Source organism: Accipiter gentilis, chromosome 5, assembly GCF_929443795.1.
Source record: "Accipiter gentilis chromosome 5, bAccGen1.1, whole genome shotgun sequence".
Taxonomy (NCBI): domain Eukaryota; kingdom Metazoa; phylum Chordata; class Aves; order Accipitriformes; family Accipitridae; genus Astur; species Astur gentilis.
Genome location: NC_064884.1, coordinates 14,858,856 through 14,885,655, shown reverse-complemented (window position 1 = coordinate 14,885,655; position 26,800 = coordinate 14,858,856). Strand labels below are relative to the sequence as shown.

The 26,800-nt window shown below is 37.9% G+C and overlaps 1 protein-coding gene across 6 annotated transcripts in view; it reads right to left on the bottom strand.

Annotated features, from left to right (window-relative positions):
• The window catches only part of PLCB4 (phospholipase C beta 4), a 213,693-nt gene that overhangs the window by 23,237 nt on the left and 163,656 nt on the right, over positions 1–26,800 (bottom strand). For all 6 annotated transcript variants that reach the window (XR_007506075.1, XM_049800913.1, XM_049800914.1 and 3 more), the window contains 9 exons: positions 24,752–24,803; positions 22,366–22,468; positions 20,441–20,605; positions 17,409–17,613; positions 12,966–13,054; positions 12,370–12,520; positions 9,585–9,634; positions 9,398–9,463; positions 1,630–1,745 (listed from right to left, as the gene is read on the bottom strand). Coding sequence is in view for 5 of the 6 variants with exons in the window: in XM_049800913.1 (XP_049656870.1) it covers positions 1,630–1,745; positions 9,398–9,463; positions 9,585–9,634; positions 12,370–12,520; positions 12,966–13,054; positions 17,409–17,613; positions 20,441–20,605; positions 22,366–22,468; positions 24,752–24,803 (997 nt within the window). In the remaining variant the exon portion in view is untranslated. The remainder of the gene's footprint in view (positions 1–1,629; positions 1,746–9,397; positions 9,464–9,584; positions 9,635–12,369; positions 12,521–12,965; positions 13,055–17,408; positions 17,614–20,440; positions 20,606–22,365; positions 22,469–24,751; positions 24,804–26,800) is intronic.

The window sequence follows — 26,800 nt, the reverse complement described above, 5'->3', positions numbered from 1 at the left end:
TACTGCAAGTAGCCAATGAAGTGATCTCAAACTGGGAACCAAATTATCAACTACTTTTATACTTGTCCCATTTGGGGTTACTCTGGAAAGCACTGTTCCTCAGCGCTTTCCACTATTTACTGCACAGAGACAGCCATTACCAACTTTAACTTCCTGACACACCTTAATTTGCTGTTTTTCCTAGACAGGCAGAGGCACTGGCTTCTTCTCAGGCCAACAAGAATACTGATTCATGACTCTTCTGGTATGAGATTATTAAATATCAGAGCACAGGGAAGCCTTTTGCCCGCAATAATTAAGGTGCAATGTCCAGGGCTTAGTTCACTGCCACTGTAGTAAATACCCTGACTGCAATTATAAATCCAACTGTATCAATAACCTTCTGCTGTGTTATATTCAATAGAAATTGAATCAAAGCCACATTTAATTAATTAGTCCTGTAGTAGTTTTGTCTCTGTTTGGAAAAGTAGTAATTTTCTGGAAGGAACTACTTGGATTATAAGTATTTTGGTGCTTACAGTTCTCCTTTCTTGGACAAAAAAAACCAACATGAGCTTTTTAAAGAGTTTGTGAATTTTTAATGATTTAGTGAGGAAAATTTTCCTTACCTGGTTTACTTCTGACACTTTTATTTCTGTTCTGTTGCAAGTTTATAACATGCACACTCAAAAACCACTGCCATTCCAAATAATTTATAAAACAAAAAGTCTTTGTGGAAGAATCCAGTGCTAAAGAAGCATCTATGTTCAGTATTCAGTGAGTGAGTTAGTTGACAGTTGCTGTTGCCGGATGACAACAGTATGAAATGAAGGCTTACTATTAGCATAGCTTGATATAGAACTAAATAAAGTAATTCCTGCTTTAGGTCACAGTATTATAGTATAAACCACTGTCTCAATGAAATGCCAGTCATAGGGTGAAAGATGAGATGGGAAACTGCTGCCAGATTACACAATAGCAGCAAGGCAATAGCAGGTCCTGCTACACAGTCCCAAATGGGACTGTAAGAGGGACATTTTACTGAAGTCACCAGTATGTTCCAGGAACTTTCCTAGGACAATTAAGAGATTCACACAGATAATGTTCCAGGCCACCAGCTAGTGCAAACCCGAACAGCTTCACTCAAGTCAAAGGAGTAATACTGATTTATCCCAGCTGAGGATCTGAAGGGTTTTTTTGTTAAAAAGAAACTTCAACTTGACAGCAGAGCAAAACTCTGTTATTCTAAAACATCCTGGATTTAGAAGCCAGCTTTTCCCCCAAATCAAATAATTGCTTCTCTCTGGTCATTAGAGCTATTGAGGACCTTGGTCTGCTCTCCCTGAACACAACAGTGACATTCCCTGGGGAATGCAGTGAGACCAGATCAGACCACAGAAATAAAAATTTGAGGTAACTCCTTTGCTTTCAGTTTTCAAACTCTGATACAGAAGACTAGAGAAAGGCAAAGTGAGGACGGTATTGATGGCCCATTGCTAAAGCCTTCAAGCAGCTCATACTCAGTTTGATGCTGGTTCAAGCTGCAATTCATTCATATGAATGACCTTTTTACAAATGTTTTATTCCAGACCACAAAAGCATAAAAACTGTTTTAAGTCTAAAAAAAAATATTTTAAAATAATATCTTACCCTTTCTTCTTGATTGCCTTCTCTAACATTTTCTCATATGATACCTTTTCTTTATCATATTGTGCCACTATTTTGTCAATTTGTGTGCAGTGCAACTTCTGCATAGCGCTGTGCTCCTGGAAAACAGTAGGACCTTACAATTAGGTTGCTGGATTTTTAATGTTTCGTTTTCTTACAGTGTAAAAATATCAGTGCAGTGTATGAACAGATAACTTTGACAATGGAATTTAATCTGGTTTAGCCATGTGGTATTAGAGGTTCCAGGTATTCCACCATAAGCGCTAGAATATTTCTTTGTTTGAAAAAGGAAAATCTGTAGCGGACCTTAAAAATATGGTATATGGTTACTTTAAAACAAAAGGATGATGGGAAAAAACTTTCATCTTTTTGAATAAATGTCCATTTAAGTGCAACATAAAAAATCAGATTTACAAGCTGAGATCATATCATTCAATGTTTCTAAACACAGAGGAGAATAAAACTCAACCTAGTGTCCCGTCATCCCTGTCCCCCCTCCCCCCGCCACATATCCCATACTGAATACAGTGCTAGCCCCTTGGCCATAGCAAATCAAATAGCTCCAAGTCCAAACAATCACTAAAAATCAAATCATTAACAAGCGAAATTCGAAGATCTTGCCCATGACTCCTAACGACAGCAGCAATCTTATCATTAAGAAATTCCACCTTGTTGCAGAGCATCTCCCTTTGCAAGCAACAGTAAGCTGTGCAATACAACTTTCAACTACACATGCAGACTGCTGCAAATAACCATTGCCCCTGTTCTGCCCCCCCCCCCCCCCAACAATACAGCACATGCTGATAAACTGGACATAAAGGGCTACCTGTGAGGTGTTTCACATCAGTGCTAACCTGCTGTCATTACTATAATTATGTGATTTACATTGGTGAAGTGGCAGAGGAAGTTACCTATGGAAGGGGAAGAAAAAACTGTTCCTATGATGAGAAGATGAATCACTAATATGCATGTTACACACTTGGGTCTAGCATACAGACAGTTCCTTTCCATTGTAAGACTGTACCAGAAACAACACACTTCACGTAGAACTTACATGTAGACTTCATTACTGAACTTGACTTTGTATTCTCCTTTATCAAAACAGCTGCTCATAATGATGCAAATATTTAACTAGCACAGAGACCACCAAATATTGAATTTACATTACAATCGGAAAAAAGTTGTGTTAATTTATGTTATTTTATTAATATCCAATTGCTCCACATTTTATCTAATCATGACAAAAAGCCTTGCATTAATTAATATGGCCTCTTCCAGGACTTTATATCTATTTGGTTTTATAGCTCATTTTGCATTTATTTTACCCTTGCTATTCTACTGTTCTTTGTTATTATTTCCTATACGCCTATGTTTGCCTTATCACCATTTCTTCCTCTAAAAATACTAATTAAAGACTTTTACATTCACTTTACCAAAACAGTAGTACAAATGTTGTGATGCTTTTAAAAATCTAGCCCTGGGCTGTACCTGAGCACTCCAACATCTGCCAAGCAGTTCCCTGGGGAACGCATACAGCTTCCGAATTTTGTATTTACACTGGGGAACTGAATTTTCTGTTCTGCAGAGGATTTAAAGGAAAACAAATAGACTCCATTAACATTAAAACATGCCAGCTTCACCAGGGAGTACTTACACTAACTAACCAGGTAGGAAAAAATATGGACATTGAAAAGAATGACATAAGCTTGACAGCACCAGCCAGCCACAGGTGAAGTGACTGAGAGCATTTCTCAAACTACCCACTCTCCCCTACAGTACAACAGTACAACTCCTGCTATAAAAGACTAGGCACAAACATTGCAAAGCATGAGACATCTGCCCACTCATGCAGCGCTCCTCCATAATCTGGGAGGGCACATCACGTAGAGCTAGAATCCCTGCTTTTCCCTCAGGACAGCCATGATTTAAGCCCCCTCTCATTATCACAAACCCACTGTAATCTTTTGCAGACTCCCCTCTACTGCTACTTACTGCTCATACACAACTCTATCTTGTATCTGTAAAGATATGTTGTGGACCATATCCCCCTCATTTCCTTCCCTGGTTCTTCTCCCCATCCAGTTCATGGAACATGCACTTGTTTGTGCTCAACATAAAAAGAGCTGGAAGAGGAAGATGGGCTACTAACAACCTCCACATGCAAGGCACAAAGAGTGCTAGGAGTCAACTCCCTACCAGAGATCCCTTGAATTATATGAGCTTCAACCCCTGGAACACTATTTAAAATGGGTTAGCTGAAGTTTGATTTTCTGCCTACGATCAAAGGAAAATTAATCACAAATTCTGCGTCCCAAACTTCTGTCAAGATTCTAAGAAATACGAGTGGTTTTGCAGCATCTTAAAACACCCTCAGTATATTTTGTTTTCAGATGCAAAGTTTCAGGTGGTAATGTGTTCTAGATTGAGTCAGAATGTGTTTGCAGATAAAAGTCTCCTCAGCTAGGTGTCTCATGATTTCCTGAAGTCCCCTGAATTTGCAGTTTGAATTCACATGCCTTTTACATGAATATATTCACAAATTACATCTAATGATTACGTTACAAACTGACACCACATTTCAGCCAAGGTTCTGAAAGGCCACCTAACTGATCACAACTATCCATGGAAAAAAAAGCATAGAATCACATACAGTTCCATTAAGGGGTGGGGCAGAAATCACAATTAATTCTATTGAAGAGAATAGGAACTAAGTTCTTATGATACAGACTGTTACTCCTGCCTGATATCTCCCTAAAGCAACACAAATACTCCTGTGTACAACTGAAAACTAAAGTCTGGAGGATTCTCATTACAGAATACAAAAATGAGGAAATAAAGAAAAAGACATTCTAATTTCCAAATCAACAATCCATTTTGCAGAACTTTATTAATCTAGAGTCCTGTAGTCTTTTGTACTGTTGATTCTGCATTGTGAAATGGATATTTTTTTATTTTATTTTTTCACTAGGCTTTATTTCAAACAGTACATATATTCAATGTCAATATAAATGTGCAGGAGATGAATTCTGAGATTCATATTTTTGGGTGGTAATTACACAGTTCTGGTTACTGTCTAGGAACATATTAAATTCCTTAAGGGGGCACTTGAGACTATCACTGTCTTGTCAGAAACCACTAGAACTGTAGAACTGTATACCACAATCATCTGTTGACTGTTGACTGTTAGATAATACATCAAGATAATCCCTCACTATCCTTCCTCCTCTATCTAATCCAAGAAGCACAAAAACTGCGTGACATCCCTGCAAAATACCAAAATTCAGTAGGGGCCCAAAGAAGCAGGCTGCTAGCAGATGAATTCAGTGACTGAGACTCTTACGTATACACATCTCCTTGCCTTTATAGCCCATCTACCTGCGAGGCCACCCCAGATCATTTACCTAAACAGTACTCAAGATCTAACTTAATAAAAAAAGATATAAACCAATGGACATCATTCAGACACAGCAGCTGTTCTGCAGTTGCACAGTAACATGCATACTGGGAGATTAAAGTTACTTCAGGGAATGTAGGCAGGAAATACTTTATTTCAAAAGCTGCCCAGTGTAGGTGTTTTTATGAATACATTGTTTAAAGAAAATAATTTCTGCAATATGCAGAAGTGGCTGGATATATTCTTTTAAAATCACCAAAAGCACAGGTTACCAGACCTAAGATTCAAGAGAAAGTTATTCCTAACATCGAAATTTTTTTTTTAATGGTGATCATTACATTAATTTGCCACTGTTTTTCAAAAGTCAAACAAAAGGAATACTACAGCATCAGAGATTGACAGCTTGCAAAACAGGTGCCACTACAAAAGTATTCTGTTTTGCTTGTTGGCAGTCTTGTCTATGGGTGTCAAAAAGGTGCATTTCATATGCCTGGATTTTAAACAGACCCATGAAGGACAAAATATCTTTGTTGCTTTATGTACTTTTGAAGATCTTGCTGCTACTGCCTAACTGTCTCTTAAATAATGGCAGTATTATAGATGATGTAAAAGAACACAATCCATGCATGGGCCAACAGCTTCAAATTCCTTGCAGCAGCTGCTAATGCACTTTAAAGTGACAGAACACGACCATAATGAAATCTGTCACACAGACAGAATCCCAGGGGCCTGGCCTTTCTGGTACCAGCTTCTCAGATCCCACTGATTCTTGTGGCACCTCAATAATGTCAGGCAAGAAGGTAATGCTGACAGTCATTTCTTTACAAGTAACATTTTTTCCAAATTCCCTTTGTGAATGTGAGGATTCTTGACAAAGCTCAGTCATTTCTTGACAGGGACACTTACTAATTTTTTTCCTCTTCCCGTCCCAGACTATAGGACCAGCTTTGTTCACTGCCCAACAGATGACAAAATTTGCCCTAGGAGTTAACTACAAAGATTTACATATAATCCTTGCAACATGTTCCCCTCTAAAAATACTGTATTCTCATGGTATCGTCAAAGAAATCCGTGATAGCTTCACACTCCTTGCCCAGCCCCCCCCCCCTTTTTAAAGAATTATGTCCCATGTTCTTTGCATATCTGGCAAACCTACACTGTTTTCTCATGGTGACCTGTCTCATTCCAGATTCAGCATGCCCTTTTAGGTGAAACTAGTTCACAATGCAAGTAAATGGGCCGAGGTTTGGATCATGTTCTTTGCTCACAGAGCAATCATCTGTTCTTTAGCAATCCCAACTGCAGCACAATGCTACCTCAGTCATAATGATGCAGACTTACCTTTTCAGAAACTAAACCAGCATGGGGAATATTCATTCTCCCCCCCTCAACTTTCTTTTCCTTCAAAGCCAGGCCACAAACTAAGCAGAGGACTGGGTTCAAAAACTAGAGGCAACAGCTCTGTTGCAGAAGTGAACAGGTTCTTCTGGAGTAGACAAACTATACTTGCACACTGACTCTGAAATGAAACTGGCTGCGAAATATCGCCGCTCTCCAGTATTCACTACAGTTAGTCCTGCCTTTAATTTCTACATGCTCTATTATTCCCTTACAATCCTTCAAGATTTCTTTAAACGCACCGTCCTGTCTTTGCAGACCTTTATGTATGTACCTTTTACATGATTCTCAATCCTGAGTAAAATCTCAACTATTCATAGACTTTGTGAAATCCAAAACTCTGCATTTTTTTGCAAGCCACTAATCTGACAGTAGGGAATGGACAAATTTAATTTAATCAGTCACAGACTGGCTGCCTAGTAATGGTGATACTAAGAACAGTGGTCTTCCCACCAATCTAACGATCTTTATCCTACTTAGGTGAGACGTCTTTTTTCCTACACAAAAGTGAAAAAAGGAACACTGAAGGTTGTACCTCCACCTGCCCAAACATCCTCCTCTCAAAAAAAACAGATTAATAACAACACCGTCATAAAGTGAAGTCACTGTATGTGATGTGTCTCTGTGTGTGTGTGTGTATTGGGTATTACAGTTGTAAGGAGCTATGCCACATAGGAAAAACAAATTAGTGATAACATGCAGAGGGATGTTAGGAGAATTTTATTGTGTTGCTGGAGTCAAAATGGCTGAAATACTGAACAGAAATAAATAAAAAGAAAGATAGCATCAAAAAATACAGAGAGTTCTGCATCCTGAAAAGACTCACACCAGTTAATTTTTCTATTAATCTGGAAATCTGGTGTTTCTAACAGTCCTATACCCTGAGAAAACAAGACTGACGTGTTTTCATACAGAGCAACCAACCTCCACTAGCCAGCATTTCAGTGGAGCTGCTAATACTTCTCCACACTGGGTGGATGCTGTCAGTAAAGGGACCTTTATTGCTGTCGTCTTCCTTAGCTAGTTCTGCCCAGGGCTACCAGATTAGCTCCTACACTGCTTAGATCAGAGCTCTTTCCTCTTAACTTGCTCTCCCACACTTAGATGCATTCATTTTGCAGAATGCATTTTCCGAGGCCAACTTTAGATGGAAAAGTATTGGATTTTTCTTTCCTTAAACAACATGAACAGTTCCCTTCTGCTTACTTATTCCTCCAGATCTCTGGAGTGTCTATGGTTAAATGAGAGCCAACCCATTTCTGGAATTTGCAAATTCAGTCTGCTTAATACACAGGCTTCCTCAAACTGATAATGGATAACTAACTGCATAGCTCTCTTGCTCTGTCCCAGCTGATAAAATGCATTAAAAACAGTGATGAGTACACCAAGCACTTCCCTAAGATCACGTGTGAGCTAATATGGCCACACTTTTCTGCTCAGACTCTCCTCTCCAAGAAGTTGCCCCTGCTGGAGCCTTTAGCAAGGCATGCTCTAGACAGGCACTTTCTTGTTAGGACAGACTTGCGCTCTGTACTTAAGACCAGCAGGACACAGGCTGGCTCAGAACTAAAATAGCTGTGCTTGAGCTAATGCTGAAAGCCCTTCTGAGTGCACAGCATCTACAGGTTATGGCTGGCAATTTTTTCCTCAGATTAGTGGAGCAAGTGCAAGCCTGAACAGATGGATCAATTTTTTTTAACATTAGCAAGCGCAGTCTTGGCTAAGATATCCTTACACTAGTGTGGGTCACATATCAGGGACACAGATCATTAAGTATGGCTATTTTCTACATAACCATGGTACCATTTTCTTTGCAAAAAGCTGCTATAGCAAACTCATGGATGTTGGCCAATGAATGAGAAAGTAGTGTTTAAAAAAAAAAAAAAAAAAAAAAAGACCCCTAAACCATCAAACCTATGAAGGTCTAGAAACTGTCCATGCCCAGCAGTGTGGATGATAGACACATTTTCTGGAGCATGGGCTCTTGCACACAACACTAAAATGGAGAAATCACTCATGTCCTTTCTGCATAGGGTCAGTAAGGAGTCTGAAGTGTAACTATTTAACTTTCTTATACTACTTTTAATACTACGAGCCCCACAAAAGTGCCAATTATTGAAAGTAATTTCTTCATACTTCATTGTACAGACATAGAGTCCCATGCCCAAACAAACAATGGTCATGAAAATAAACACAAAGACTGATACTAAAAATGCCCAGGCAACTACATTACGTCAGATCTGCAATGAAATCTGTAATCAAAGAGAGCAAGGGAATAACTGCCGCAGAAGTCCAGAAAGGATTTGTATGTATTGCCAAAATTCAGAACTTAAGATGCTTTCTTCACTTGTCATGCCTCTTTCTCTAACAAGAGTAATGGTTTTCTAATGGGGCAGGAGAAAATTGGCAGTGATTTTCTAATGTAAAGTATATTTGTGATAGAGTTATATGTATTTGGGACATCACTACCAACACTACCAAGCAAAGAGCTGACTATGAAGTGGTTAGCATGAATATTAAGTGAGAAAGAATAGAGCATTTAATTTTGCAGTTACACATTCCTTTTCTCTTCAGTGATTTTGCAGTTTTTCCAGTGCCTGTCTTTGATGCAGCACCTTCTCACATCATTACTGCCTTTTTTTCCAAAGCTGCCTGTCAATATGTCATGCAAGAGGGAGCTAGATAAAATCATTACCTGAAAAAGGTGAGCTTTGGATGCTTATATGGGTCAAACAAGTGTGCACTGAAACTCAGGGAGACATACAAAGGGTTACCAAAGGGAAAACTTGCTCACTGGAGCATATTTCAGTACATTTAAAACACATATGGCTTTCTTGGTGGTCCAACTACTGTTCCTTAGTTTTTCGCTACAGTTTAATTAAGAGCTGTCTGTGCTAGTGAGCACTGCAACTTTCTTCTGTTAGAGTGTGTTGCTCAGAGAGCTCTTAATGATCATACCTTTGCATGCTTCTTCTTTAAGGCACTCAGCTCTTTCTGCTGCTTCTTTAAATGCTTTATATAAGCCTACAAAAAGAGAAGTTGGATCAATTTTTCTCTGGTCATATTGACTTTAACCAGATAAAATCCCGGCTACTTAAAACAAATAATTAGGAACACATCTTGAAAAGCTTGCGTCCATACTTACCTTCATTTGCTTTAAATCTTCTATCTTCACTTGAGGAATAAGGTCTATACCTAGGAAGGTATTGATACAGTTTATCTAAATCTTCATACATACTAGTATATCTCATACTTCTAAATTTGAGTTTTACCACAGAAACCTACATTTAAGTTAGCAATCAACTGATTTTTTCACTACATGAAAAATAATCGCAGGTTAATGAGAAAATTTTTCATCAAGATACAGCTAAGATACAGTTAATTTCCTTTTCAAATGCACTGCTCAATCAATTGCCTTGTGAAAAAAGAAATGAATCAATGAGTGTTTTTTGATCTCTTACAGTTCTGGACTGAAGTGTCAAAACACAGCCATCTAAGAATTGAAAAAGATCCTTTTCTGAACGCACAGCAAACCATTTACGTACATTAAAATTGAACTGAGCAAACTTCACAATTTTGGTCCATAGCTGGAGATTGCTCTGGCACCACTCGTTTCAGGGGTGAGGCTTCTTGGGTAAGGTTCTACATGACTACATAAAGGGTTAACTGAGATTAGGTATACTCCTTCTCCTCAATTTAAGACACAAAAATCTAGGAGTGAAAATTTACCTGCAGCTTGTATGTTAATGGAGGTAAAATTGGCATTTTGGTTAATACCAGGTTATGAGAAAAGGAGCAACAGTATACTCCAAGACTAAAGGAGAGTTAAAAATTGAGGAAAAACAAAATTATAAAAGTTAAAATTCTTATGAAAATTCAATACAACAAGGAAATCTATCATATAAGACTAACAGTACTATTTAGATGAATGAAAACATATTTTGATCACCTTAACTGCAGTGCAAACAAAAGCCAATCTCATTTCATGTTTACACTTTAATAAATGCTTTGTGACATATTATGGTTATTTTTTAAACTACTAAGCACATCCCACATTAATCATTAATATATATGTCAATCCAATGCCATGAGAGCTGTAATGCATAGGGTTTTTTTCTGAGTTCTTATACAAAAGTGTTTGCCTATATATAAATACACTGCAAACATATTTAATTAATTGCTCTTAATAGTGTTCATGGACTGTAAGATTCCCCTGCCTTAAAAAGGACTTTCTGTTTCTTAAGGTGAATTTCACTGGAAAATATTCAGATGCATTAAAAGAAAAAAAAAGGGGGGGGGGGGGGGGAAGGCAGGCAATCTCCTTAGGGAACATGAATTTTTTATTTTCTTAGAAGCATGAGATTCTGCTCAATTATATGGTATTAACATTAGTCTAGTAAATGAGACTGGAACAGATTTAGGCACAGATAGAGGCTGAAGTTTTCAAAAACACAAATCACTTAACTATCACTGAAAGTCAGAGAACAAAAACCCCTGACATTCTTGTGCATTTGAAAGCCTTCCCCTATCTTGCTGGATATGTAATTTCCAATAGTAATGTGAGTTGTATATTTTAACAATAGTAGAATTATTCAGATCTTAAAAGATCATAGAGATAAGTAATAAAAAATAAGGATCGTTACCAGGGATATAAAAATGAATGGCTCGATTTTAACATGCAAGAATATGGATAAAAATGGTTGCAGACAAGAATTCGTAAGTACTGAAACCTTGGTTTAAGACCAGGGCTGCATCAGGCATGCTGTGTTCTAAACAAACTTCTTCAGGAGTTTATTTTAAAATGCAGACTCATTTACTTTGTTCACCAGGCCTGACTCCATGGCAACCAGGAATTAGTTGCCAACCCCAGCAAATTTCATGCTTAATTAATGCACAATAAAACTAATACTTGTGCATCTTAGTGATGATACATGAAGTATGGAAACACCTCACTGCATAAAATAATCTGGGTTTTACACCAGGGAAGAACTTTGAAAGAGTTCAGGTGTCAGAGACGACCTGTTTTATTGCCAAAAGTGACTCCAGAGAAATGGCTTCTTGTTTCTCAAGAGATCCCTTCACATGTGTGTATTCAGCCATGTCTGCTTAAGTTTAAGAACAGGAGCAGTCAGTGCACCTTCTCACTCCTTTCGATCCCTTTGGGCCAAGGTCAATGAAAGAGAGTGAACCAGATTCTAATTCTCGTGGCCCATTAACAGAAATATTTATTGTGTTTCCTTCAGCTGTACAAATTTGTTTTCTCACTTAATCTTCATTACCTGTGATCAAATGAGAGAAACCAGTAATCCCATTTGACTCTATAAGATGATTTTGTAGAGTGAATGGTGAACAGTGAGGAAAAAAAATACTTATTCACTCATAAATGAGCACATTTAATATGGATATTTTTTACAGTAAACATGCCATTTCCATAATCCCTATTCAGAGTAGAATGACACATTGAAAACATTTCTAATTGTTGGGAAATCTCTACAGAATCCAATGAATTCTAAATACCTTTAATTACTTAAATCTGCAACTCTGCCAAGGGATTTGTGGAGGAAGAAAAAAAAGCAGAGGAGTTTCTGTGGAGTATACCAGAAAATAGTTATTCCTATTGGCGTTCCTCCAGTAGATCTTCAGTAAACTACTCCCAGAGTCACACAGGTTACTACTATTGGCAGTAAGTATACAGCTACACAATGAGGTCACTTAGTAAAATAAAGCTGTATTGGCTTTATACAGCCATTTTAGTAATATACAAAATTTATTTGCAATTAGACAAAGATCACTCTCAATGGTAAAAGAAGTTACCTTCTAAAAGGGTAAGAATGAATAGAACTGCAAAACTAAAATTGCGTAGTGAGTACTTCTCTGTGACTTTCTGAATCACTTCAGAACTGAGGGAGTGGCATGTGATTTTTGTCTACCTTTCTTAGCATCAGTCCCAGATCCAAAGCCTGCGGTGGTACTTGGTCGAAGTTCAGAGCTACTCTGAGGTGTTACATTGGCTTTCGCATTATTGGCTTTTCCTTTTCTATCATTCTTTGAAGTGTCATTTGGTACATCGGCTATATCACTCTGAAAGAAACATTCACATAATAATAAATTAATTGTTGTTTCACCTGTAGTATAAAAGTTGGGGTATGGGAAATTTCTGAACTTGCTTACTTTAAACACAATTAAGAAAGTTGCAACATACTTTCAAACAACATTATATTCAGTAAAGTATTTGTAACCTATTTTAAATAGCTACCTATTAAATATGGCTCCTTTCTCATTTCTTAAAATTTCTACTTCTAAAGGACGTATTAGTACGATCCGTGAAAAGTCAGTTAGTGAATGGAATTTCAGTACATGTTAACTAACACAAGCCAACGTATTTCAGAGCAGGACAAAGAGGCTTATATTTGAAAATGAGAAATTATGAGGTAACATGCATCGATTGGAGAAGGACCAGTTTACTTTAAAAAAACAACATAGCAGGAACATAAATGGGCTGTGTTTGTCACTAAGTTCTACTTACAGTTTCGATACCCATAGCCCTCATTTGGTCTGCTCTTTTTTCTGTGATAGACAAAAATTTCTTTGGATCTGATAAAGCATCCACAATATCTGTAAGAGAAAGATAATCAACTTTTTATGATCTTCAGAGGCATTTGGAAATTAATCTTTTACAAGAGCTTTATTCTACCCCTGTTGTTATGAGCCATGGCTTGCAACAATAGTCCAGCTTTCTGTAGTGAACTTGGCAGGACTGAAAGCACTTATTGCCACAGCGCTTGAACAAACTAGGAACATGAATCAATTTACAGTGCACCAAGGGAGTGGTATTAATCCAGGTACCTTACTTAGGAAAAATCCACTGACTCCATCAGACCAAAGTTACCCTAATTTACTCCCAGTTGATGACCCTAGAATATGAGACCAGAATGGGAACTCCTGATCCACAAAGCACTAACAACTTTGTCTCCTGGTTATTCGAAGGGGTGCTGACTGACTTGGGACTGCAGGGAATTATAGAAAATGCCATTGTATCTGCTAGCTAAATAGCAGTTTCAGATGGGTGGTTAAAGCAATCAGAGAAATCTATTCTCACTTGCCTTTGTGATGCTCCATGTCTGGATCATGACAGGCTGTGAAATGGCTTTTCTGTGAACCATAATGACCAGTATTTGAATCTTGCACGACACAGTACAACTAGTGGTATCATAGCACTACCCAGCACTGGATACCGTATAGATTATGGGACCTGTTTTCCATATGTGGTGATAAATGTACAAGCACAGGTTTACAGGAAGACAAAGACATGTGAATCTTTACCATGCTTAATTTCAACAGCCAAAGAATTCACAAATGGCAAAGAAGGCCCTCCACAGCAAGAAATGATTTTACAAATCAAACTGATTCAGCACCTGCAATAATAATGCATTCAGAGACCCCAGCAGTGATCTGCTTCGATCATCCCTCTGAAACTTTAACTTCAGTATTATGGAGAAGAGTCACTGGTCTCAGTTAATAAGCCTTCCTTGTCAGAGCAGTAACTTAAGAAAGGAAGTTTGAATGCTGCAGACTGACTGACTCATCATTCACTACAAAATACTGTCATTTAATTAACTCGGATTTCTGTCATAACCGTTAGGAAGACCATGGACAGTGCTTCACTTGCAAGAAAGCTGTTTCTTTGCAGAATGCTGCAAAGCCCTTTGTTTGGCTGCTTATGAGTAAACGACAAATGCTTTTGTGCCCTTATATTTTAGATGGTCTCACTAGCACAATAGGCCATTATTTCTGCAATGACAGTTCTGACACTCACAGTTTTCATCATCATTTGAATTTTGCCTATATTTCATGTCACTTCTTCGGCCATTTTCCAAGTGAGCTTACAATAATGCAAGACAGAGAAGCTGGTCCACTGACCAGGTCTGTAAACATATCCAACCCATCAAAAGCTCTAGGAAGTAACTTGCTATCCTTCTTGTGCAAACTAGGGGCGGGACTATATCCTCTCCCTTCCAACCTAAATTGTTCTATGAAATGTTCCTCTGAAGTCACCGGATGCATTTCTCAAGTCAAAAAAGCACAGACAGGGCTCCCATTCCAACAAAAGTTGTGTTAAATACATGGCATTACCCTTCACAGCTCTTTTCATCTACACAAACAGGTTGTCTCCAATAACTGTAGTGACCCAATGATGTCTTCTGAAACTTACTTCATATACACAAAAACCATGTAGAATTTATTTTCAGCCATAGCAATGGCCTTGTAGCTCAGCACCATTTCCCCTTTCCCTAACTTAGTAAGGGTGTCTTTTTGTCCTTGGCATGCACTCTTCAATGAAAATCCAGGACTACCCTGCTAACATGATGCGTCATTTGAAAATGGGACCCGATTATCACGAGCTTCAAGGTAAAAATGACTAACGTGTTTGGGAGAGTGAGACCTTTGTAAATCGTTTTACTAACCATACAAGCACATCACCAAAGGCTCAGCATTTCTACAAGGGGGATGTGACTCATCACTGCTACTCACATTGTCATTTGTCCTCTGCTTACATTTTTCTTTCTCCCCAGTGAGGTAAGGTGGGGGTGGGGAACAGCATTTTGTAGAAGAATCACAATTAAATTTAAAACTAGGAAAATAACTGGAAGAGTACATTACAGAGGACTAACCAGTAACCTAAGCAGCCATGCTTACTTATGTACAGACTTCTATTATAGAAGCTTCTCTTTGGAGAATGCTACTTCATTTGCATTAATTTGTGCCAGTATTGTGTTTTGTCGGGAACCGAGCAGCTGATGCAAATAAAGCACAAGAAATTACTGTTATATGAAAAATAAAATTATGCATCTTTTAAAGCCTACAATGCATTTCCCATTCTAATTATTATTTGGTACAAATTTTTAGATCTTACTCATACAGGGTAAAAAAAAAAAAAAAAAAAAGAAAGAAAGTAGGCAGCTATTGAATTGAGCTATACCTTTCTATAGGTTTGCTAAAACAACCACAGAGATCCTAATGATAGCTCATAACAATGAGAGGTTCCTTGCAGAAGCTAAGTAATTAAAAAACACATGCCAACAGAATACTAATGATTCCACCCAGTGTCAAAAGTTATTTCCCAGTTGTTCATCATGCTGTTGTTCTTTATGGATAAGAAAAATGCACGAGACACATCAAAACTATCTGGGAAGGGAGAGGAGAACTAATAATTGAACTCATTTAGTTCATGTTAATATGGAGTCTGTTTCTCCCAACACTGACAGTAAGCTATGACAACCAGTTCTCTCATTCTAGTAGCATTTTACTGTAATGATACTGTTATTTAGGGATAGCAATGTTCTTCCATCCTCAACTCTACCAGATAAACCATCTGTAGAAATGCTGATAACGTAGTAGATCAACCAGTACTGAACTGCACACAATTTGCAAATTCTAAAGTGGTGTTCAAATTCTCTTTGAAAAACAAGTCTTTCACTTCTGAATTTGTATAATACAGTTTAAAAAAGAAAATAAAAAATCAGAAGCATGTCCTTAGTTTAGAAAATATTTTAACTGAGTCATTTACTGTCAAAAGCTTAAGTTCAGGAAAGAATTAAAGCACATGCTTAAATGTGTCCCTTAGATTCATGGTTCAGTTACTGCCTTGAGAATCTCAAGCTTAAGCAGAAGCCTACATTTGTCTTGAGTCAAAGTCCCTGAAGTTAAATACTGCAGACAAAACATGCTGCACAAAGGCATGGTAGTACTCCAAGACCTGCAGCAAAACTCCAGCTGACTTGCCAGCAACCAGGATTCCACATATGAACAACACAAATGTTTCTGTAAATGCTTAACCTTTTCCATGAAATATTGTTACTGAAGTCTAGGCCTGTTCATTTTTTTTAAAGCCTAAATAAATACCAGCAAACATAGGCTTGAAGATACACTATCTAATATGTTAGGTAAGCCTTCCCTTTCTTCAGTTTGCACTATGGAAATGACACTCAGAGAAGTGGCAGTAATTTTTTGCATAGGCAGCAAGTTTGAGATAATTTTTGCAAAGAGCAAAACATCATTTTTATCAATAATGTTTCACCAATCTGCTTTAAGGTGAACTTCATTTTGCTGCAAAGTCAGAGCACTAACATTTAGCGCAATTTCTGTTTTACAGTTTTAAATGGTTTACGTATTGTCTAATGTACAAGCAAATTTCATCTGCAGTGAAGAAAACATTTCCCAGAGGTACACCCTCAGGGTGAACTTACCCATTACACTGATTTAAGTGGTGTAATGATTATTCTCAGCTGTTTGTTCCTATCCACATGTGGCAATCTGCCACTGCTCAGTAAAATTGACAGTGGCCCTGCCAACCTAATCATTGAAATGGCTCAGATTAAAAATGACTTTCCTGAAAACCCAAAAATAATTAAACCACACTAAAACTATATAAAGTTGGGAGACAAAAAATGCAGAAAGGTTTCAGATGCTGAATTATCTCACTGTCCATTTTAACAATATGCCAATATTCTTAAGAATACAGAAGTGGTTTTCTTCGAAAATATGCATGTCTAGATTCTGCATCAGTTGTACTTCTAGGCCAAACAATATAGCTAAAGTATGTGTTAACCGTACAAATATTTATGTCAGAAAAAATGTAATTAAAAAAATAAATAGATGACGACTCTTCCTAAAATGTCAAGAGAGAAAAATCAAATTGACCTAACTTGTATTAGCTTATTTTCTGTGTAATTTTGTCATTTAACAGATAAATGTTATTATCATTGACACTGAGGCAGGCACTTGGTCTGAAAGTTGATTTCTTAACTGAATATGCAGGGTTTCCAAGGAGTTAAAACACTAAATCATTCCAATCTTCCAGCATTGTGTGGTGTGTCTGCTTCTGGCTGGCATACTGATACCACAGTACTTCAGTACTTCCACACCAACACTCAGGATCTACAGCACGCTGAGATACAGGTTATCTCACCTCCAAAACCATCAGGCACGTATGTTTTAAGCACAATGTTGCAGAAAACCGTTGGAAGAGAGAGTGGTTTGTTGCCCTCATTCCGAAGGGAAATGTGTCTGTAACCTGCTTGCAGACCATCAAGAGGCAGGATCCTCTGACCAATCAACTTATTATTGTCATCATACACTGCTATTCTCAGGACAGCAAGATCAGGGAGAATAACCTGGAAAGCCATAAAATGAAGAAATTCAATGACACTAATACACGAGCACCCTCCCCGCCTCCCATGTTTGAACCATTCACTTTGTATGCCAGACTATCATCACTGTAAGATAATGTCATTCCCTGCAAACTGCACACTTTATCTTTCCTATAAAAGCTTTTTTTTATCCTAAATGGGTAGATTTCAGAATATGCACATCCTGCAGCTTACAGTTACACTAGCTAAATCTTTTGTGTATTTATTTTTCATTACCAAAGACTGGTGACATGGATAAGGCAGCAGGTAAATACTACATGGGAAATGAGAGATACAGTAGCAATGGAAGGGTAAATAGTGCTGGATCAGGAAGAATTTGATAGGAAGGTGCGATTTGGGAGATATCCAAAAAGGCAATGAAGAACGGACAGAGTGCAAGCGTAAGCTGATGGGAATGCATGCTCCGCTATGGGTACTGGAAAGGGAAGAAGCAGACAGAGGAGGGCAGGACAGGGTGACAGACCTGCTGAAATGGTGTGCTGCCAGTAGAAGTGGGTGTGCTGTACGCACAACATGAAAGGTACATGGTATGCATGGTGGGCAGGGATGCTGCCAACTATCTGCATCTGTCAGCCCCCATCTGGACTGACCAAAACAGTAACAAAAAAATCGCCTGCCTTCCCTGGAACAAAGGTGCTGCCTCTGTGCACAGAGAAGTGAGAAGACAGCCTAACCGAGAGGTGCAGCTTCTCTGCCAGCCTGCCTCGACTATATGCTGGGAAAGGTCTTCCCGCTCCTTCCCTACCTGGCTCTATTCATCAACACTTACGGGACAAAAGGGAAGACCTAAGTAAACTGTGTCTACTATCTTCCTTAGAACTTTCCCCCTGCCACTTTTGTTTTCAGTCTTAGAGGGCACAAAATAAAGTATGCTTTTGGTCTCCAAACCCACCTGAGCTATTCATGGATATCCTGCTCTACTTGATCATAACTTAGCACTCCCAGAACAGGTTACCACCAGCACTCACCCCGTCCTCCCCCCTTACACAGAGTGACAACACAGAACTTGGGTTAGAACGACTGAAGCTTTATTTTAATTAAAATAAAAACAAGAACACGTGACAGAAGAACAATCAAACACATTACCTGAGAGCAACTGTGTAGGATTAAACATCAGCTTGAGGAGAACACTGTAACCCAAATAGGGCAGGTAAGATCTCTCCTCTACAGGCCACAGATAGCACATCTTTCATTACATGATGGGCTCCGACATAGATTTGCTAGGGAGCAGGACTGGGGACTAAGTAGCTTATCATTCCCTCTTCACTCATTTGTTCTATGGTATCCTGGCAGGCAATTCCACCCTCAGGAAATTTTAGCACTCTGCACCCCACACCTTCATTTCCTCCTACTAGAGTAATTGTTCCTGCTGTGTTTATGCCACTTGTCTGCTTGGTCGTTAATGTATGTCTTGATTACAGTGCTAAGCCTGATATGATAAGGGCCTGAGATGAAGAAAAATAATCTCTTGGCTGACTTACAGTATTCAAGAGAATGTGCGAACATGTAATTGTTCATTGCAGAGTACAGCAGAAAGTCTGAGGAATATGGCATCAGCCACTGTACCCATGCCATGACACACAGGTACCCCCCTTTTAGACTGAAGCTGTGTGCACCCTGTAGTTTATGGGACTTTTGATTTAAGAAATCAGAAAGCAGCAGATGCTGGCCATATGGTGAGCAAGCCCTGGGCCGCATGACTGCCTGTCATTGTACCTAAGCATCTTCCCTGTACCTCCTCATATACAGAGGAAAGCACTTAAAGTCACACTCATTCCAGAATATATTTGAGTCCAGAAAAAACCTCTTGCATTAACTACATTTCTATTAAAACCTGGTTATACTATTAAAAAAGCAGATTATGTAGGTAATATACCCAAGTGTGAAGTGTTATTACCACTTGGCAAAGTCTGCCACTTTGGAATAAAAGAGCAACAATTTTGCATGACAACAAAACAGGCGTAAGCAAAACACACATTATCAAAGACGGCACTGCTAACACATGTAGTCTGGATGAAACTCCAGCCAACAGAAAAAAAAAGTGTATCATATATATAAAGACTGAGAGATAGAACCTGAACATGGACGACTGATCTCTCTTTAAATCCCCCATATCAAGAAAAAAGGTTTGTTTTTCTTCTGTTATTAAAGAAAAAAAAAATAAAGAAAAAGGTACATGATGCACATGGACTACTGAAGGAGGGAGCTGGCAACACGTCTGAGGAACACAGCACCCTTCCAACTTTTCCATGTAATAACATTGACCTTAGCTTTGGATGCAGCATCTCACCTGCCCTCTGGGCTGAAGGAACAGTGCAAGATAGCAGCCACTGCCAGGGCAGGGAAGAAGAAATCTCCAAGGAAGGATGGTGTCCACCAGCGGGGGCTCATTCTGAGCAGACTGCATACCTTGAACACAGGCATGGCCACGGAGGAGGTGGCTACCTCCAAGTGGGAAGAGGAAGCAAAGGGAAGGGAAAAGCCAAACAGAAACAAACAAACAAAAAAAATCATGTGACAGCTACAGAGGTTATCCATTAGAAAAACAAAACAAAGCAAAGTTTAAAAAAAAAAAAAAAAACAACAAAAAACCAAACAACCTCTTGAAAGCTTATTTCAGCTTCAGATTGTTTACTGTAGTAAAAAGGAACCCTACAAACCCTTTTTCATGGGAGCAGTACTTATTCATGTGAGCAGTCAGACTGAAGCAGGGAGGGGTGGCTCAAGTGAGCAAGTATGCTCATGTGCAAAAGGGCTGGCAAACACAAACTCTGCTTTCCAAATATCCTACCTTTCGAAATACAAATGATTCTTCATTGTAAACAGGGTTCAGACCATTGTTCATCACCATGCGTGTTCGAAATTCTTTACGTATCGTATCCGTGGGTAAACCATACATATCCACTTCTACATACGTACCAATTTTTTTGTCTGATAAGAACTGACCAGATATTACCTGCAACATAATAACAGAGCAGTAAGGAAAAGCAATACAAAGCACACAGCATTTTATGAATACTGAAAATACTGGTATTTTTTATTGATAGCAGTCTGAAAAATACTTTATCCAGAACAGATATTTATTTCATCACATGAAAATGGCATATTTAGTGCTAAAATTGCACTTCTTTAGAAAAACTTTTGTGATAAGACCTTAAATATATCCTTAATTTGAAATGATTGCACTCAGTGTGCTATGGTATTAACACTTTTAAGTCAGTCAGCCCAATTAGCCAATGTCTCACAGATGCGTTCACTATATTAGTGAAAAACACTGCATGAAACAACCAGATTGGGCACTGCTATTCTGCAACTTTAAACTTTCTGTTCAGAAGCACTGCCATCTATTATATGTCTTGACAACAAAGAGGTGAAAGGAAGCTATTGCTCTGCTTTCACTTAGGTAAAGGTTTTAAACTAATCACATCAGCCTAACTCCATCCTATGTGTCTGTGAAGTGTAGGATGCTTAAAAAGCAAACAAACAAAAAACCCACATGACTCCTCTATATTGTTATGTATATGAAGATTTGTTGCAATTTTACTCCAAGTCAAGATTAACCTAGCCACAGCAGGTGATTACTCCAGGGAAAATTTTTACTCCATCAAGATAATCTACTACTAAAAAATACAGCTAACGTTTTCATTACTATGATCAAGGATCGAAGAAAAAAACAACCCTGAAACACAATTTCACATACCTAAGCTCATTTCAACTCCTTTTCTTTTCATGAGCTAACATTCTTCCAGGGAACACTCTGGATAGCAAATCTGAAAAATTATGTGGCTGAGGGGTACCATCACTGGCTTCGGTCTACTCACCTCCTTTACAACATAATTTGTACAGAATTTTATACTAGTTTTAGTCACACAAGAAGAGCAAGTGGCAAAATACATGATCTAAGAACTATCTTTAGTGATACTTCAACTCATGTTCTCACCACCAGATCCCAGTTTATTCTTGGAGGGATTGTACTGTCATTAACATTAAAGAAAAACAACATTAATAAAAAGTTTTTGTTCTTCCAAAGGTGCAAATGAAACTTAGTTAAATATTTAGAATGCACAATGAACCCTTGGTCAGAGAGAAATTTCCATGCTGCCCATAGAAAGCGATAACTGACAGCTTAAGTTTTTTGTTAAGCTGCACATAGGGTATTTGAGCAAAGACAAGAGTATCAAGTCACAAAATAGGTTTTACAGTTGTCCGCCTCCTTCCATAATGTGACACCTACCCACGCTTTAGAGCTACAACAGAAGTTTTATGGGCTTTGTAACTCATAGATAACTCCAAAGTAAGGACCTCCATCACATGAACCATTTTTCTCTACTTATTTTGAAAATATTCTGTCTATGTGTGCTTACATTCCTTCATGCTCTATGGTGATAACTGAAGTTTAATTTCATACTGTCCACAGAAATGAACTTCACTCATTTATTTATTTTTGTGTGCTGATGTTAATTCAAAAAGAGCACGAGGGGTTTTAAAATGCAGTGATAATGTGTAATAACAAACCATTTCTAATTCTATCATGCTCCACTCAGATCAAGTAAACATAGATGTCTTAGCTAGCAATATAAAAAAAACCCAATGGAAACAATCTGATGAAATCCACACAATCCGAACACATTTTCTGTAGATATCCTATTTCTGTTGACATTGAAATGTGACTTTGGATGTGACAACATAACAGAAGTTTGTCTATTGCTGTTTTACCTGCACAGAACACGTTGCAGCGATTACACCATCTACAGGAGTTTCAGAGAAAGGGTCAAATGTTCGATCTGGTCGTCGCATGAAATCCGGTTTAAGTAGATACCTTATTTCAAGAAAAATAAGAAAATTATTCTCGTGTGGAAATTAAAATTGTATTAAATACAAATAGAGTGGATGTTCTAACTTTAAACAATGAACTCTTCTACAGCACTGTAAAATACAGGCTATCATTTGAGCTGCAAGTGTGAGAAAGTAAAAGGAAATATTATAGTTGTCTAGAATATGGATATATGTTAATCTTAATTTTGAATTACCAGCTACTGAGAGATTAAATCAACCCTGGATTTCAAGATGAAAGTAAATGTAATATAATAAAGGACATTTCAAAATAATTTTAAAAATTCAGCAAGTTATCATGTCATAAAAAGTAGATGCTTTCATTTGTTTTAATTCTTTAACACTGGAAAAATACAGAGGGCTTATTCAGTTCTATTTTTTTAAATTAAGCAGTTCCATAGAGTCAAGACTCGTACAATGAATTTCAGCTTGAAGCTAATTTTTTCATCTCAGTTGTAAAACCTTGGGGGAAACAGCTGATAATGTCAGTGCTGACAGATTGTTAATTATAGTAGCATGAAAGGTACTACCATAATAACACTTACAATACATCCCCGAGGACTATACACTGGATCAACATATCAATGAAGCCAATCGTGCCCTGATGAATCAAAACCCAAGGATTCTGCCATCAAAATGAAGTAACAGTTGATCACAGAAATGCTGTCCTACACATGACAGGGGTTCTCTTCCACTGGTGGAAGAAAACATGTAGACTGGAATCATCTTGCTAATTCTACAGCCCTGACAGACAACAGCTGCTGGAAGATTATTTTTTATCCACCCTTAGTCTCTCTAGTGAATCACTGGTACGCAACATTATAAAGGCCTAGACAGACTTCAGAAATAATTAAAAAATGCTGGAAAAATTCCAATGGAAAGAATGTCAATGTTTTCTCCCATTTTTTCACAATGTGGCTTCTGTTTAGTAAAGTAATATTTCTCATTTTTCTTATGTTATAAACCTGTGTGATTTTATAATAGTATATTAATTTAAAGTACGTTATGGGCAATAAGGAACTATCAGAAATAACCTCAGCCTCTGCTTCAGGCCTGCTGAAATAAAAAACGCTGAAGCTGGAGTGACTCAATCTTGTTTCACCAGCATGAAAACTGTAAATCAGAGAAAAAAGGAGTACAGACAGAAGGAAATGTAATTTTTTTAACTTTCATTGCCCTGCGTGTTTTCTGTGACTGAAACAGCACCACAGTTATAATGTATATAAAAATATACCGCTATATTACTGTAATACTAGAAGACTGACATAAGAATCAAGGAATTTAGTTGATAATGATGCCTGTCCTTCTGAGCATTGGGCAAGAGTGAATAGGTGCTCTTTTACTAGGCTTGTAGGTCAAACAAGAAAGGAACCATACTCTGCCACAAAAACCCCTTTGATTTTCCCATTTTTGTTGTTCTGACTGAAACGACCAGAGACTGCACCTTCATCACTCCCAACAGCCTGTATCTAGCTGGAGAGTTCACAACTAAAATAAAAGCATGGAGTGGCAAAGCACTATGTTACCCATTCTGCAGATGAGGAATTTTACCAAGCTTCATCTACTCAGATTTTCTTCCTGAATAAGACTTGCACTAGTAAAAGAGTTGTTTCTTCCCAGGATGAGTGTGCAGATTTTAATGTGTTTCTGGACTGTCATTTCCTATAATTCATCAAACTTCTTTCTCTTGATGTTAATGATCAGCCTATCCTATTAAGCTATAAACTCAACATTTGAGAAAAATCCATCAACATCACTTGAGCATCCCTTTTCATGCAAAAGTCATGAGCAAGAACTTAGAGAGATGAAACACTTCAGTATTCTGTGTGAAATCTGCTCTCCAGCTAAAGTACACAGATTAAAAAATACGTTCCCTATGTCTTAAGACTCAACCTGTCCAAGTAAATTCGGCAATTCTGTGAACTGTGCAATTAATCTCCATTCTGAGGCATATCTTCAAAGAAAGATTGAGAACAGAAGCTGAAGATGTATTTAAGTAACTGTGTATTGCATTCATGACCTTCTTCATAATTAGTACACAAAGCCTTTTCTATCTGATCTTTAAAAACTGGGCATAGTTAAAAAGCATATTCAGCAGAATACCTCCTTGCAGGGGATAATTCTCCCTGAATTCTGCTAATTTCTACTCTTCACCTAGCATCCCATTTTTCTTTTGTAACACATAATTAACAGTAACAAAATTTTATTAAAACCATAGTAGTAAAGGATTCGGATACACAGTGACAACAGTTTAAATCATATCACTCACCCGCATGATCCATTATATTCAAATTTTCCTTGATTCAACTGCATTGCTAAATCTGTCAAGAGAGAAAAAATTTACTATCTTTCCTTCTGAATAATGCAGATCATGAACAATCCTTTTTAGAAAAGAAAATGACTGTTTGTCCAGAATAACCAGCTTAAATAAAAAATAAATTTAATGCATATGAAACACACACATCTAAGAAATAAAAGGAAGCAATAGGAAAACTTCACATTTCTTCACAGTAATAAAAGCTTTATCAACCAAGCTGTAGTCTATTCTGTGCTTAGAAAACAGTCTCTCCCTGAATTCAAACACACCGGATAGGCAGAGAAGCATTAGACTGTTGTCACGTTAAAGTGCCTAGGATGGGATTTCCATCATCTGACTGCTGGTATCTAGAGTATAGATGTCTTCATTTCTGCTCGTGATCTAGAATCACTTTGAATAACGGAGGCATACAGGCACTTTAACAGTGCAATTAAACTCAGCCTAAGGCAGACATATAAAATATACCAGATGAGACATCCTAGAAGTCTGTATTTCTCTACAATGACCATTGACAACTACCTCCGGTGATGCTCTCTGTTTCCTAACATCTTAAAGAAGGTGAGATGACTATCACGCTGTTTTTCTATGGGCTTAATTGAATAAAATACCACACAAAGAAATCGCAAAGATCACAGAAGCATTGCTTAGTTTCAATATTTAAAGCATCTGAGTTTTATTCAATGCATCATTACGGCACGTGTATATAAAAACAGATAGTAAACACGTAACAACCCCCCCCCCCATCCAACCCTCTTCCAGACTTTGTAAAAAATAATGTGTTTTCCTGCAGGTTTCCAATTACACTAGAATACAATATCCTTTTTTAACAATAACACAGGTATTCTCTTGCCCAGCAGACTCCACCTTCAAAAAGGAACAAAATCTTTTCTTTATGTTCTCTGTTATACAAAATACAAGTTTCTCATATGATCATAACAGTTATTATTCACTTTACTGGACAGCTTTAACTTGTATTTCCTCAATTATTCTTCAGACTGACAGCACAGCTGGATCATAGAAGACTAATACAGGAAAGTCACTCACTTCCAATTATACAATTACCACTCTTATTTTGCAATATAAAGGGGTTGAGAATGACATGCAGTGTGTAGAGGCAGTGTTAGGAGCAGATTGAAGCTTGCATATCTGCTCCAACCTCCATATTGTGTCCAGTGGAGTGCTTTACAAGCAGTGTATTCCAGTACAGCTTTCTCTTGCTTCCTCAGCTAGTGAAATCAGTGCAAAGCTTTGCAGGACAGAACTCAGGATATGATCATTAGTGCCTGCAGTACCAAAGACACCATTTGGGGGGGTGGGGGGGGAAGCAAGCACAAAAACATTATCACAGCTAGAAAAACAAAATGGAAAAACTGGTCTGTTACATATACGACTGAAAACATTCCTAGATTAATTAAAAAAAACCCACCCAACCAACCAAAAAACCCAAACCCCTACCCTGTTAGTTATACTCACACCTTCACGGAACAGGAACAATACATCTCCTCTCAGTTTACACTGTGGAGAGGCATTTACATTCCCTGGCATCATTTTCTCAGCTGGGATTTCAGACCCTATTCTCTGATGCTGAGCACACAACTCTCTAACACTTCACAATAACTGGTCTAGAAATGCATTTGGCACATAGTCATTACTTTTTACCATCTTAATTTGTACGCTCCAACTTTACTTTGCAGACATGCACCCAACTGTGCTAAAGCTGTGTTTTCTGAAAACAGTGACTTCCCTGTAATTTACACTTTTTATTAATAAAACATTATCACGTATGTGAGAAGTTACAGTACTCTATTATTTTTCCATGAAAGGGGAGTGAATTTTCCTTCTATGTACGGCATTTTTATTGCTCCTTGTCTTATGCTTCCATAATTCCACCCCACCGTATTATTTAGCCATATGCCTGTTTCCTCAAAAAATGCCAGAAGCAAATCCATGGCATCTGTTTGAGAGTTATTGCCCAAGCCATTCTTTAGGATTGAGGTTCAC